The 12,402-nt window shown below is 38.1% G+C and overlaps 1 protein-coding gene across 1 annotated transcript; it reads left to right on the top strand.

The window, feature by feature from the left end:
- Positions 1 to 1,326: 1,326 nt before the first annotated feature.
- LOC145781981 (RIB43A-like with coiled-coils protein 2) lies at positions 1,327 to 11,869 on the top strand. Its single transcript, XM_082593698.1, has 10 exons — positions 1,327 to 1,505; positions 3,064 to 3,145; positions 3,997 to 4,174; positions 5,193 to 5,265; positions 5,652 to 5,745; positions 6,211 to 6,329; positions 6,677 to 6,816; positions 7,269 to 7,356; positions 7,790 to 7,956; positions 10,872 to 11,869. The coding sequence occupies exons 1-10, from the start codon at positions 1,389 to 1,391 to the stop codon at positions 10,951 to 10,953; spliced, it is 1,140 nt and encodes a 379-aa protein (XP_082449824.1). The 5' UTR covers positions 1,327 to 1,388; the 3' UTR covers positions 10,954 to 11,869.
- The last annotated feature ends 533 nt before the right edge of the window (positions 11,870 to 12,402 follow it).

Below are 12,402 nucleotides of genomic sequence, written 5' to 3'. Positions count from 1 at the left end.
ACAGTTCTCAAGAGCATTGTCAGCGCATAAAATAGTTTGCATGATGCTCTGTGCTACCGCCGTGTGACACGCGATGAAGAAGCGCATAAAATTTCGTTTGATTAAACATTAAAGCATACGGCAATTGTCGCCGCAATCCAAGGTGTGTTGATTTAGGACGGCAATGTTTTTGCCGTCGTAGATGGAAGCTAATTTCGAGGGCTGTATAGTGTATACATGTCTGGTAGGTACATAACTTAGCGCTTGATACTCCTTTGCAATCACTCAACCAGCGTGCGATTAAAAACTTAAAGTAAGTGACTTTGATATCACACAATTTGTGTGGTACGGTAACTCGCGGCCAAACGCTTATAATATGACTCTTGTGACGTCATATTACTATTCGACAAACAAGCGTAAAATTTTTGGTCGTTCGACAAGAAAGAAAAAATCGCAGCCCTGCAACCTAGCAATAAAAACGAACCCAGCTAGTCGAGCACACTGGTTAATTGCATAGATATATGTCTTCACTGTGAAGCATCTATCATATAATCATAAGTGAAAAAATTGTATGCTTAACACACTTAATGTATTGCATCAGTCTTTACTATTTTAAGGTTTGAACATTGAACAATTTTAAATGAGGAAAACCAAATGCTAGATAGCTCGTCTGAAAATAGACAACAATCAAATTTGTTGCTGGAACTTAATCTATCTTTGCTTACAAGTTTTCTTTTTGTATCATGGCTAAGCATTGTTAACTCAGGGGTTAAGTGCTAGACTCAAGATCAAGCGACACTGGTTCAGCTCTCTGAGTGTGCGCTTGAACAATGCATTTCAGGACTGCTCTCCATTCAGAGGCACATTGAGCTAGTGGATGGACTAGCTCACACACAAATAACACTTCGAAGTTCAAACCACTATGGAAACTTCACTCAGCCAATCTTGGTAACCGGCCCTGTGTCAGTAATTCAAAGCTTCTACAAGTGTGTGAAACTACCAGGAATGACCTGTCAAAGGCTTTGTCAGTCCGAGGATATAGATTCAAAAGTGAACCAACTATATTTAAAAAACTTTACTCATCCTATATTAATATCTGCCGATTTTTAATTGTCACAAGAAGAGTTATTGTTTAAAAACAACCACGCTTTGGTAAATCATTGATAATGTTGGTGATTGCATATTTATATAATTTGTATTGTTTAAACGTGTAAAATTGACTGTCCTTTCAATGAGTTTTCTGAATCAACCTGGGAAAAAATGCTTGATATCCAAGCAAAATGCTTGATATCCAATGCTGTGATACATTTAACTGGATTTTAATTGCTTTTGTTTTTCAATAGAGATGTTGTGAAAATTGTATTTGTTCTGAGCATTTTTTTTAGTTTTTAAAAATAAAAAGGATCATCATGTATAAGTTGGATATTCCACTCGATTTGAAAGAGGCTTCTGCAATTGAACGGCGACGAAATTTAGAAAGACATAGACAAGACCGAATTTTTAATGCAAGAACACGCACAATTGGGGTAAGTTGAATAACCCTACCCTACATAGTCTGGCACTGCAGCTATATGGAACATTAGAATTAGAAATGTAGGTAATTTTATCAACTTTTTCTATGTACGATTTTGGTTGAAATGTTACTTTGTTGAATGTTAAGTCATCAGCACATGCAACCAAGCAACAACACAACATTTATGATGTTGCAAAAGAAGAAAACTGGTAACAGTTTCATCTCAACATTATGTAACCATCTTATGGCATTTAAAAATTGCATTAAAGAAAAATTAGAGAAAGAAGATGTTATGAGGTCGCCTTTTTTTCCATGCCTGATAGTTGGATGCAAATCTTTTTTATGAGCTTTAAAAAAGTTTAGGTTTGATTAAGTTTGTGTGAAGTAATTTAGTCATTGTTACATTAAATAAGTTACATTGGTATAGCTTAAACTTGGCATGCCAAGGTTATTCAGAGTGGTCATATCTTTATGTTTTACATACAAAAATTCCCCATGATTGCAAATTTGATAGCTGATTGAAATGTGAAACTTATAAAATCAGAAATGGACTATGTAAAGTAAAAAATATAGAACACAAAATGTAGGAGTCTACTAGTCAGCAATTGTGAACAAAACAAATGACAGTTGAGCAAGTGACGATTGAGCTAGCAACATTTCAGCAAGTGGCTGAAGCTGGCAAATGATGAAACTGAGTAAGTAACAACGTGGCATGTCACAAGTCAACAAATTCAGTTTAGCAAGCGATGACCAAGCAAGTTCAAACTGAGTAAGTAACTCTCATTTGCTGACTTGGACAATGGCTGAAATGTACTTACTGAATTAAAGCACTCGCTGAGTTGTTGCATGCCGAATGGTCTGACGACCAAAATGTTTATAAGACTACTAAACTCATGTTCAGCAAAAGTTTCGATAGCTAAATGTTTTCATCTTCAGTGCTATTAAATGGCCGAGTGGTTAGCGCGTTGGGCTCGCAGTCGAGAGCCTGCATGTTCGACTCCAGCCACCCGCACTTGCTGTTGTTTCTCTGGGCAAGAAACTTTACGATAATTGCCTCTACCCAGTGATCGATTTCGAGTAATGGGTAGTACCAAATTTAAGCCATAAGTAGAATAGACAACCGGAAACAGACATTGTCGTCGGCTGCAGCGTGGGTCAGGTGTACGTCGAAAGGCGTACACCGATGCATAGCGCTCGTCCGCTTTCCCGCAATGCAGGATAAAGATATGAAAAACAAACAAACTAAGTCTTTCCTTGTGCCGCTAAGTTTTTAAAAAAAGGACGATGAAATGGACTTTTCAGTACGATAATTCTATTTATACCAAATTTTGTTGTTGGCATTGACTCGCCTGAAAACAAATTTATTCATGTTACATATAAGATATCATTTTTTTTGTTCATATACCTAAGTAATCACCCAACCTCGTCAAGCAAATGAGATTCAATTTTTATCTACCAATAAAACAATTGATTTGCGTTACAATTGCCCAATGCCACAAGTTTGGAAAAGTATAAATATAAATGTAGTGCGATCATCAACAGGATGACTCTAAATCTTATAGTTAATTTAGGTTGATTTAGAATCATTGGACCAACAAGTGAAAGACCGCAAGATACGCGAAGACACGGAAAAGTCTCGGAATGCTTCCTTCAGTAAGTGGTTTGTGTGTTTGCTAAATGTTTGAACTGCAAAACTTTTTATTGCAACTGTGATTTGATACATATACAAAACTTTTTTGAGGTTTGTGTTTCAAGATTTTTTTTTTGTCGAACTGCATCATTTGCAACTATTTATTGCTTTAACTGCAATCACATCTTACACACACAGGTGATTGTGGTTGGTTTCCATAAGTTTAAAACTAAGGCAATATATTTTCCACAGGCGTTTTGAAATATGTCAAATAGGGCGGTTTTAACAATTTTGTTTCAATAATTTTGCAAAATCTCTGGCTGATACTGCAGTGTAACTGACATTGTTTTAGATAATGACAAGAAGTTTCCATAATATCTCCTTGACATGGAAAATTGAAGATGTTATCATAGCAAAATACATTTCTTCATCAATAAAACTGTGGTTAATCCTACTGATGTTTTTTGATATTCAAGAATTTAGCAACCAGCTTGATCAGACAAAATACGTGTGTTAGGTTCTCATCACCAATTTCGTTAGATCTCTATTTGTTTGATAAGTATTTAGTCTTCCCTCAGCGCCTAACTACAAGAATCAAGTTTCAGGACTTTTGTTTTAAACGTGTGTAGTCCAACAAACAAAGAATATTTAACTACAAAACTTATTGCAAAGCTGCAACATTGGGCTATAAAAGGTGTATGAAAAATGCTGTTTGATGTTTTCTTCACAAAGATTTTTGCTACTCTCCCAAAGTTAACGTACTCCCTTAAAATCTATGTTGCATATATGCAACGTTGGGCGCTATAGGGTTAAAGATTGACACAAATCATGTTCATGGTTCTATTGTATCCATGATGTGTGGATGATGTTGCAGTGACCGACATGGTTCGCAATGACAAGATAGTCATGATGCTGCAGAAGAGGCAGGAACGTGACATCCGGAACCTCGACATCGCGATGAATGAGTTTCGGGATCGTTACCAACGTCCGGAGACGAGGAAGGAATTTGATTTGTACGATCCCGATGCAAAGAAAAAGGATAAACCAGCAAGGTTAAAATTGTAGTATTTTTTTCTGTTATTTCAGACCATGGCCGCCTTTATACACAGGCTAGGCCAACGTTCGAGCGTCAAATTTGACTGGAGGCCGCTTTGCTACGTTTGATAGTTGTCAGAACCCCTAGTATAAATGGATAGTCTAAGTAGTACTAGTATTTAATAACTACAGTCTTTGTGTATAGGGTATTTTGTTTGATTTTAAGCTACTTTTATGTTATTTTTACTAAACGAATATTAGACTACACTTTGGCACTTATATTGGAAATCCGAAGAACATCTGGCAAGAGAAAGATTTGCCATTGGTTAAAAGTAAAATTAGGAGATTTGCAGTGATTAAAGATTCAGTGATCACACTGTGGCAATTTTTATTCTCAAAACTATCATTTCAAAGGAATATAATCGTTATTTTTCATCATCCATTTAAACGTTGGCATAGCATGGCCAACGTTAATCCAACGAAAATAAATTTAGCTTAGAGTTCAAAATCAAAATTACATCGGTCTGCAGTCATTATTATAAGTTGTCACATTCGGAAGGCCTGTGTATATATGTCTCTAAAGGCTTTATTGACTGTTTCACCCTAATTTGGATCATTAGTAAGCTGTAAAGGTTTTTAGGTGACCATAGTAACTACTGTACATTTGATATAATTCGCTCGGCTAGGCTTTTTTGCTTGGTATGGAGCACTTTTTGTAGTATTGCTAGTAGGTTACAGTATATTTATTGTTTAAGGTTTCATTGAAATAGTTTTAAATTTTCTTTACAAGACGCATTTCCACTCAAAACCACTAAGTTCGGTCGTTGTAGGCTACACGCCACACAATTCCAGTAATAAGTTATTTTTTATTCTGAATAACATTAGCAGGTAGCCTAATTATAATAGTTGAAAATATAGCACCTTTGCAACCAGGTACTTTGCATTCCGCAATGTTGGGCAGACCCAACTTGGAAGTTCGTAAGGCTGTCAATTGAAAACTAAAGTTGTCGTTATTTCCTTGTGTTCCTTCCACAGAGTAACGGACGATGACCCTCGCTGTGGAATATCCAGCATGCAAAAGTTTGATGGTGAAGATCTCAACTCAAAGGTAGGTTGCTACGTTGATTCGAGTCTAACTCATTACAACTCAGACAGTTTTGTCATGATCTAGTTAGATTTGTTCATCATTCATGGTAAAGTAAGTGTTGCACAACCAAAATATAACCCCACAGGCCCACATGCTGTAGGAATGTAATTGTAATACGGCAAAAAATGAATTGTAGGCTACGTTCAGCATTTGTAGGTTTTACACCAAGAATGTTATGTTTTTGATGAGCTTTAATATTGTTTTGTCTTACTATGCGCAATATTTTTGCAGTACAACAACTAAACTATCTTCCAAAAAAATCCATCTCTCCAGGTTGGCCGGACTACCAAAATCGGTAGCCTGCGTAATTGTCAGCCCTAAACATTTATCCTTCTAACTTGCTGTAGGCTCGCAAAGCTCTGCAAAGCGAACAGATGCGCGAATGGTCCTTGAAACAGAAGAAAGAAAGAGATGACGCAATCGCTCAACAAAATTACGCCGGTGGGTTGAAAATAAAAACATTTGATTGTATGCGTCAAATTGCTGAGGCTACTTTCCGTCTCTCAAATATAGGCTACACTACGCTCATGAAATCCGCAAAGAGCAATTGGTTTTATCCTAAGTTTTTCCAACTTCTTTGGTTGGATTAAATTGAATCTTAGTGGTTGAGCGCCCCCGCTCAACATCAAGGTGTGCGCTTGAGCAACGCATTTCAGCACTGCTCTCCACTCAGCGGCACCGAGGGGATGAAATAGTTCCCTTGCAACAACATTTTAACAATCGAAAACTTTACTCAGCCAATCTCGGTAACCGGCCCTGTGTCAAAAGCCTCTACGAGTATGCGAAACAACGCTACAATATATCGCTAAAGTTACAAACCACACTGCATCGCTTGATTTATTCATTTACCACGCAGTAAGTCAGTTTCCCATAATCTTGCTTTTCTAACATTTGTTTTTCGCACAGACAATTTGTTCGACAAGAAAAGAATAGAACTGGACAGGCGGGCGATGGAGCTGCAAACCGCCGAGGAGGAATGCAGGAGAAGGATTGTCGTCGCCAATAAAGATTTTAACTTGGCACAAGTAATGATTCTTTTTTTAGTCACACTGACCATGCCACAAAAGTGCTGGAACTGGAAGCGTATGCTGCATAACGCAGACCCATAGACTTTGAATTTTGGTTCCCAGCTTTACAATTTCATTCATTTCCTATGCATTGTGAGGATGTACATCGAGATTGTGCAAAGTTGAGAAGTTCTTACTTGAAATGATTTTCACAGTGGTCTTAGCTGATTTCATCGATTAATTAACTTTAAAATTTTTATTTGCAGCTTCATTTAATGTTTATAATACAACTTCACGATTTCCATCGCCAATTTTCAAATCAAATGCCCCTTTTTCTGTCGATAATTTCCCTATATATTTTTTAGTCTCGCGAGCGAAAAGAAAAGGAAACACTGGACTATCGTAACGAGCAAGATGACAACTTCACCGAAATATCCAACCATGTCTTCGGCGACATGCTGACTGAAAACCCGGCTACGTCTGTGAGCGCTTTCGGTTCGCACAGGTAAGATGTGACAAGCCACAGTCTCGAATCAATCTACTGGACTCTATTTGTCTCCAACCGCCTTGTTGATGCTTATAGCTATATTATGTAGCAGTAGCTACGTATGATCGCACGAATTGTAGCATACATAACTGCTACTAACCAAAAAATCTGACCACCCTGCAACTATATTTGCTTTAAATTGCTCTGCTTGGCTTTGGGCACTCTTTTTGCAATGTAACAATAATTATTGTACCTACATAACCTACACAGCGCCGGTAGTTAATGTTTTTCTAGTTTTTTTTTCGAGTAGGCTAGACCGTGGTAAGTGTCAAGAATCGTTTTTGAAAATCAAAATTCTAACTTTTCCAAGGCTTTCAAAATTTCTCAGCTCCAAAGGTAAAAATGTTCATACACAATCAACAAACGTCACTGAATGTTCAATGGAATAATTGCATCGTTATCTTCTCCAGAGTCATTCCGGATCGCTGGAAGGGAATGAGTCCAGCTCAACTGGAGGAAATCCGACGAATCCAGGAACAACAGCGGCAGGAGAAACGGGTAACTGCCAGTACTTACATTTGCAAACCTAGACTACCATACTTTGTGAATGAGGGTAACGTAGAAAGTCACCAAGAGGATCATGACAGTAAAAAGCTTAATAATTAATCTATAGCCTACCTTAATGGTAGGTAGGCCTAACATTCATATTATTCTACTTGGCCTGCATAGTTAGGCTACTTTTCAGTACTTTTACAAACGATTGTCACTTTTATAGCATTTAGCTACCCACTGTTTTAGTCCATACTCTAGACAAGTAGTAGAGGAAATAAGCTAAATGGCGCTGTATTTACGCTCTTGTATGAAACATCACGTGACACAGCACCTGGAAGCAAAAGTTCACACCTTTGAACTCGAACTTTGCCCTGGTTTAAAGTTATATTATTTTGCTTAAGTACTGAAATAACCACTTTGTCAAATTTCCTTCTTTCAGAGATTGCAAGAAGAAGAATGGCAGCGTAACATGGAGTGGGATAGACAAAGGGTGACTGTTGCTAAGGCTGGCGCCATCTTGGAGAACCGCCAACAGCGTTTGCATGAGGAGATACGGAAAGAACAGGATAACGCCAACATTCATTTGGGAGCAGAACAAAAAGCCCAGTGAGTTGATGTTTCACTTGATTCTTCATCTCCCACGGATTTCATTGGAAAATCCCTGCGCAGTTTTGTTTTTTGGACGATGATCAATCACGTGGCATTTCGTCATTCACTTTGTCGTCATACACTAAATCCGTTTGGGGTCACACTAATACGTTTTAGTTCTCCCATTTGTAAGAACAGCCCTTGTCTAGGTCCATTCAATTTCGTTTGCATAAAATGTTAGTCAAATAGTCTCCCTGGAGGCTGTCTACTGTGTAGCCTACTAAAATTGGCTGGGTGACTAACTGTCACAAAACCGTTAGGCTATAACCTAAACTCAAACAGACTTGTTTTGTTTGTTATTATTTGATCCTGAAATATTTGAAGATTAAAGGAAGATTTTGCGTTGAAGTGGACAGAGAAGAAAGCCTTATTTTGGTTGTCAAGGAATTTCCGAGCAAAGTTTTTTCTGGAACATTCTTTTAACTTGTTACTCTCATTCTTTCCTTAGTCCAGTGGTTCCCAACCTTGGGGAAATCCCCACTAGGGGGAATTTTGCAATTTTTAGGGGAGAATTTGGTTTTAGGATTGTAAAGCTTTTTAAGCCTAGAAGGTCTAGTGGTCTAGACCAGAATTTTAAAGCATTAAGGAGGAGCACTCAACTCTCGATTATTTAAGCAACCGTGCACTGACATGGATGCAAACCATCACGTAGGCCTACTTCTTTTTCATGCAAATACTCTATGACTTTCAAGAGGAAACGTAACCAAGCGAGTTTTTGAGCTCAGAGACGGACTGAAATTATTTTTTGACCTTTAAATAAAATTGGAATTTGTTTCATTGCTGAAAGATGACAGATGGATTAGATTCCTTGCTTATTTGGTTGATATGTTTGGTCCATTGAATAAACTGAATCTGAAAATATAAGGGAAAAACACCAATATACGGTATATTCAATCGCCATCTCCGTTTGAAGCAGATTGTGCATAAACATGGGTTTGGCCTACCTGTATCATTGCACCATTGACACCATGTGAATTTACAAACTGTACTGCTTCCATGCTGGCTCAAGGCAGGTTGGAAGAGAGTGATTGATTTATGTAACTGTCATTAGGAGATTATCTTAAGGTACTAGAAAGCTCTGCTGTCCTGATCGCGGGGAGACTACGTTTTGTCTGGCCTGTACCTTTTGACCAGCCTGGCTTGGGTGGCCCTTCCATGAGCAGATGCCGTATCGCTCAGCATTTAAAGATGCTTTAGAAACTTTCACTAGCAAGCTTGATGATTGAAAGAGAAAAGTTAGAATGAACAATTGAACGTGTAACCATATTTAAAAAATTATCATTGATGCTGGTTGTTGACGGCAAAGAACAAGTTTTTCCAGAAATAGAAAAATAATTGATTTTGCAACATCTCACAGCATTAGAACTGGAATTCATTCGATATTTTCCTGAAATTTATGACGATGAGCTTGATTTAATACGAAATTCATTCACATTGTTGATGGAAAAACTTCCCGATAAATTGCAGAATGAACTTTTAGAACTCAAAACGGATTCTTGCGCAAGAGACTTATTCAAAGAAAAAATCAATCACTGGATTTCGGCCATTAATGTGTAATTCCTATCCCAAAGTGGCAGAGAGAGCTATTCGAAGTAGCCTATCCTTCCGTTTTCTTCCACTTATCTATGCAAATCAGGTTTTTCAGCTCTTCAGATGAAAAGAAAACAGAGAAACAAATTAGACGTGGAGAATCATATTCGTTATGCTCTTTCCAATACTCTTCCAGCATTCATGAGTTGTCGAAACAAAAAAAAACACAAGCTTCACACAGACTGTTAAATGCATTGACTCTTATATTTTGAATGTCGTTGGCTCCAGCTCGTGTCCGATCGAATTTAGCTTTGGATGGTGATGTCATATGTGGCTTTGGAGGCCCAGTCTATGATGGGAAGGACGTGGGAAAAAATCACATTGTATGGATGGTTGGGGACGTGGTAGTTTTAGCTTTTCTTTTCTAGTGTTTCGTTTTTCATAGGCCTTTTGTATCTTGCTTTTTTCGAAAATTTTCTTGCTTTTCTTAGTTTTTTTTTCCAGAGTGATCTGTCACTAGCAAGTTGTTCCCATGAATCCAGATCAATGTTTGCATGGTTGAGGAAGACTTTCAGCTGGTCTTTGTATCTCTTTTCTTTGAATAAAATACTTTTAAGCAACGTTCTTCATTAATTAAATTATTTTAGTATGAAAAGGAATATTACAGGCTAAAAAGCTTATTACTAGTGAAAATTTAGTTTATCTTACAAGACTTAGAATAAATATGAATGTAAACGAGTTTCTAACAAACTAAGTTTATCGGGGAGGGGGGAATTTAGATTTGAATATTGACTAAAACGGTCCACCGAGGAAAAAGGTTGGGAACCTCTGTCCTAGTCCAAGAAGCAAAAATTATAGTTAGACAGCCGTGGCCGAGTGGTTAGCGCGTTGGGCTCGCAGTCGAGAGTCTGCATGTTCGACTCCAGCCACACGCACTTGCTGTTGTTTCTCTGGGCAAGAAACTTTACGATAATTGCCTTTACCCAGTGATCGATTTCGAGTAATGGGTAGTACCAAATTTAAGTCATAAGTAGAGTAGACAACCGGAAACAGACATTGCAGTCGGCTGCAGCGTGGGTCAGGTGTACGTCGGAAGGCGTACACCGATGCATAGCGCTCAAGTCCGCTTTCCCGCAATGCAGGATAAAAATAAACAAACAAAAACATATAATCTTGTCATGCCTGCAACTCAAATATTACCCAACCCTCAGACGCAAACAGACAAATGCTACATCAGTTTCTCATCTTTGTTCCGTTAAAACCACTAACAAATCATCCAACCACACCTTGGTTAGGCAAGCCTGTTGCAGTTTCAAGTTTTAATCTGTGTTTTCTTGTCACAGTAAAAACTTCCTGGACAGTGAGGTCTACGTCAACCCTCCAACTGCTCAATATTTCGCCCAGTTCAACACCTCCAGTCGATGAATGGACTTTTTCGCAATGGATCCCGTTATTTTAAATGCGATTCTGTTACATTTAAAGTCTTTTTTGTTGTTTTTGTAATCACATTTCCCGAAACGCTTTGTTGTAAGTTATTACAGTACTTTAATATCTTGGGGAAAATGTGATAAAAAATAGCGGTGTCATAATTCAGAAACTTTTATTTTTAATATCTATCAGGCGAGCCCATGGGTCATCAAACTATGCGAAAGTAATGATAAAAACTGAAGAAAAATCCTATTCAAAGTTAACGCTGTGTAATGTGTTTAAATACTTAATTCGCCGTTTCGTGTCCTTATTTTCTATTAAAACTTTTTGAAAGATTAAGTTGGCAATTGTGAGTTTATGATAAAATAATTAGTTCTTTACCGCAGCTCACGTGTTTGCAACGACGGAACGTGTCAATTGTCTCTTTCAGCTGAATAAAGCACACCCACTCTGTTGAATCACGACCGCTGGTTGCAGGCTACTGAACAAAATGGATATCCGGTTTGCGAGCATTTCTTCTCAATCTCACAGCCACCTGGCTCTTTCTCGAAAAAGTTTGGTGACCCCTGGGTTAGCCTATGTTTAAAAAACTATACCTTCTTTGATGGGCCTACTTTCTAAGTTCTGTACGGTGCGCCGCATGCAACAATGTCAACTCCCAGCCAACGAAATCCGTTTTTACATTGATTCAACGTCTGCAGGCAAAGAATCAATGAAAAAAAGAATGGCTTCGTTCACTGGGCAGTGTTCGTTGTTAGTCTTCGTTATTGCCCAGATAAAAAAGTCGTCATTTTTACAATGGTTCAACGTCTGCAGGCGGTACATCAATGCAGAAAATGACGGATTCTGCTGTCTGGGTGCTTGTAGACAACAAATGTAACTTGTGGCAAGAAATAAACCAATGTACCCGTACATTTGACGACAGTTGACAAACTTTATACACAAAACCACACAGCCACTCATCATAAGCCTAAGTAAAACTCTAGTTCGACTCGCGGGGTGGGCACTTAAGCAACGCATTCCAAGGACTGTTCTTCATTCTGCAGCACGTAGTGGATAGAATGATTTACAGACAACACTTCAACAAGCGGAATCTTCACTTTGTCAATGAAGTGACCAGGCCGTGGTTCAAAGCCTCTGTAAGGATGAGAAACTGTCAAGATTAACCTATCAAATGCTTTTTTAGTCCAAGGATAAAGATTCAATCAATTAAAATCCGCTGCAAAAAAACGGAAACCGAACTCAAGCACTGCCGGAAAGGGTTTTCAGCTTTATTATCGCTTTTACCAGAGACGATGTTTTACGATTTTTGTTCAAACAACATGGCAATGTGAGCACCAGTGATGTGATTTCTCGATGTGCGGTACCTATTGAGATTATTTCAAGGTACAAGTATCAATCAGTTCATTTGATATCAGGAAAAATGGCACATAGTAGCTAAGTATG

The sequence above is a fragment of the Aplidium turbinatum genome, chromosome 13, assembly GCF_918807975.1.
Source record: "Aplidium turbinatum chromosome 13, kaAplTurb1.1, whole genome shotgun sequence".
Classification (NCBI taxonomy): domain Eukaryota; kingdom Metazoa; phylum Chordata; class Ascidiacea; order Aplousobranchia; family Polyclinidae; genus Aplidium; species Aplidium turbinatum.
This window is presented reverse-complemented; position numbering and strand designations above follow the sequence as displayed.

Bases quoted from the DNA above. Each gene is read 5' to 3' on its own strand.
- LOC145781981 (XM_082593698.1), top strand. From the start codon at position 1,389: ATGTATAAGTTGGATATTCCACTCGATTTGAAAGAGGCTTCTGCAATT. The intron at 6,817-7,268 runs GTAAGATGTGAC...TATCTTCTCCAG, and splicing joins AGCGCTTTCGGTTCGCACAG to AGTCATTCCGGATCGCTGGA. The intron at 7,357-7,789 runs GTAACTGCCAGT...TCCTTCTTTCAG, and splicing joins AACAGCGGCAGGAGAAACGG to AGATTGCAAGAAGAAGAATG.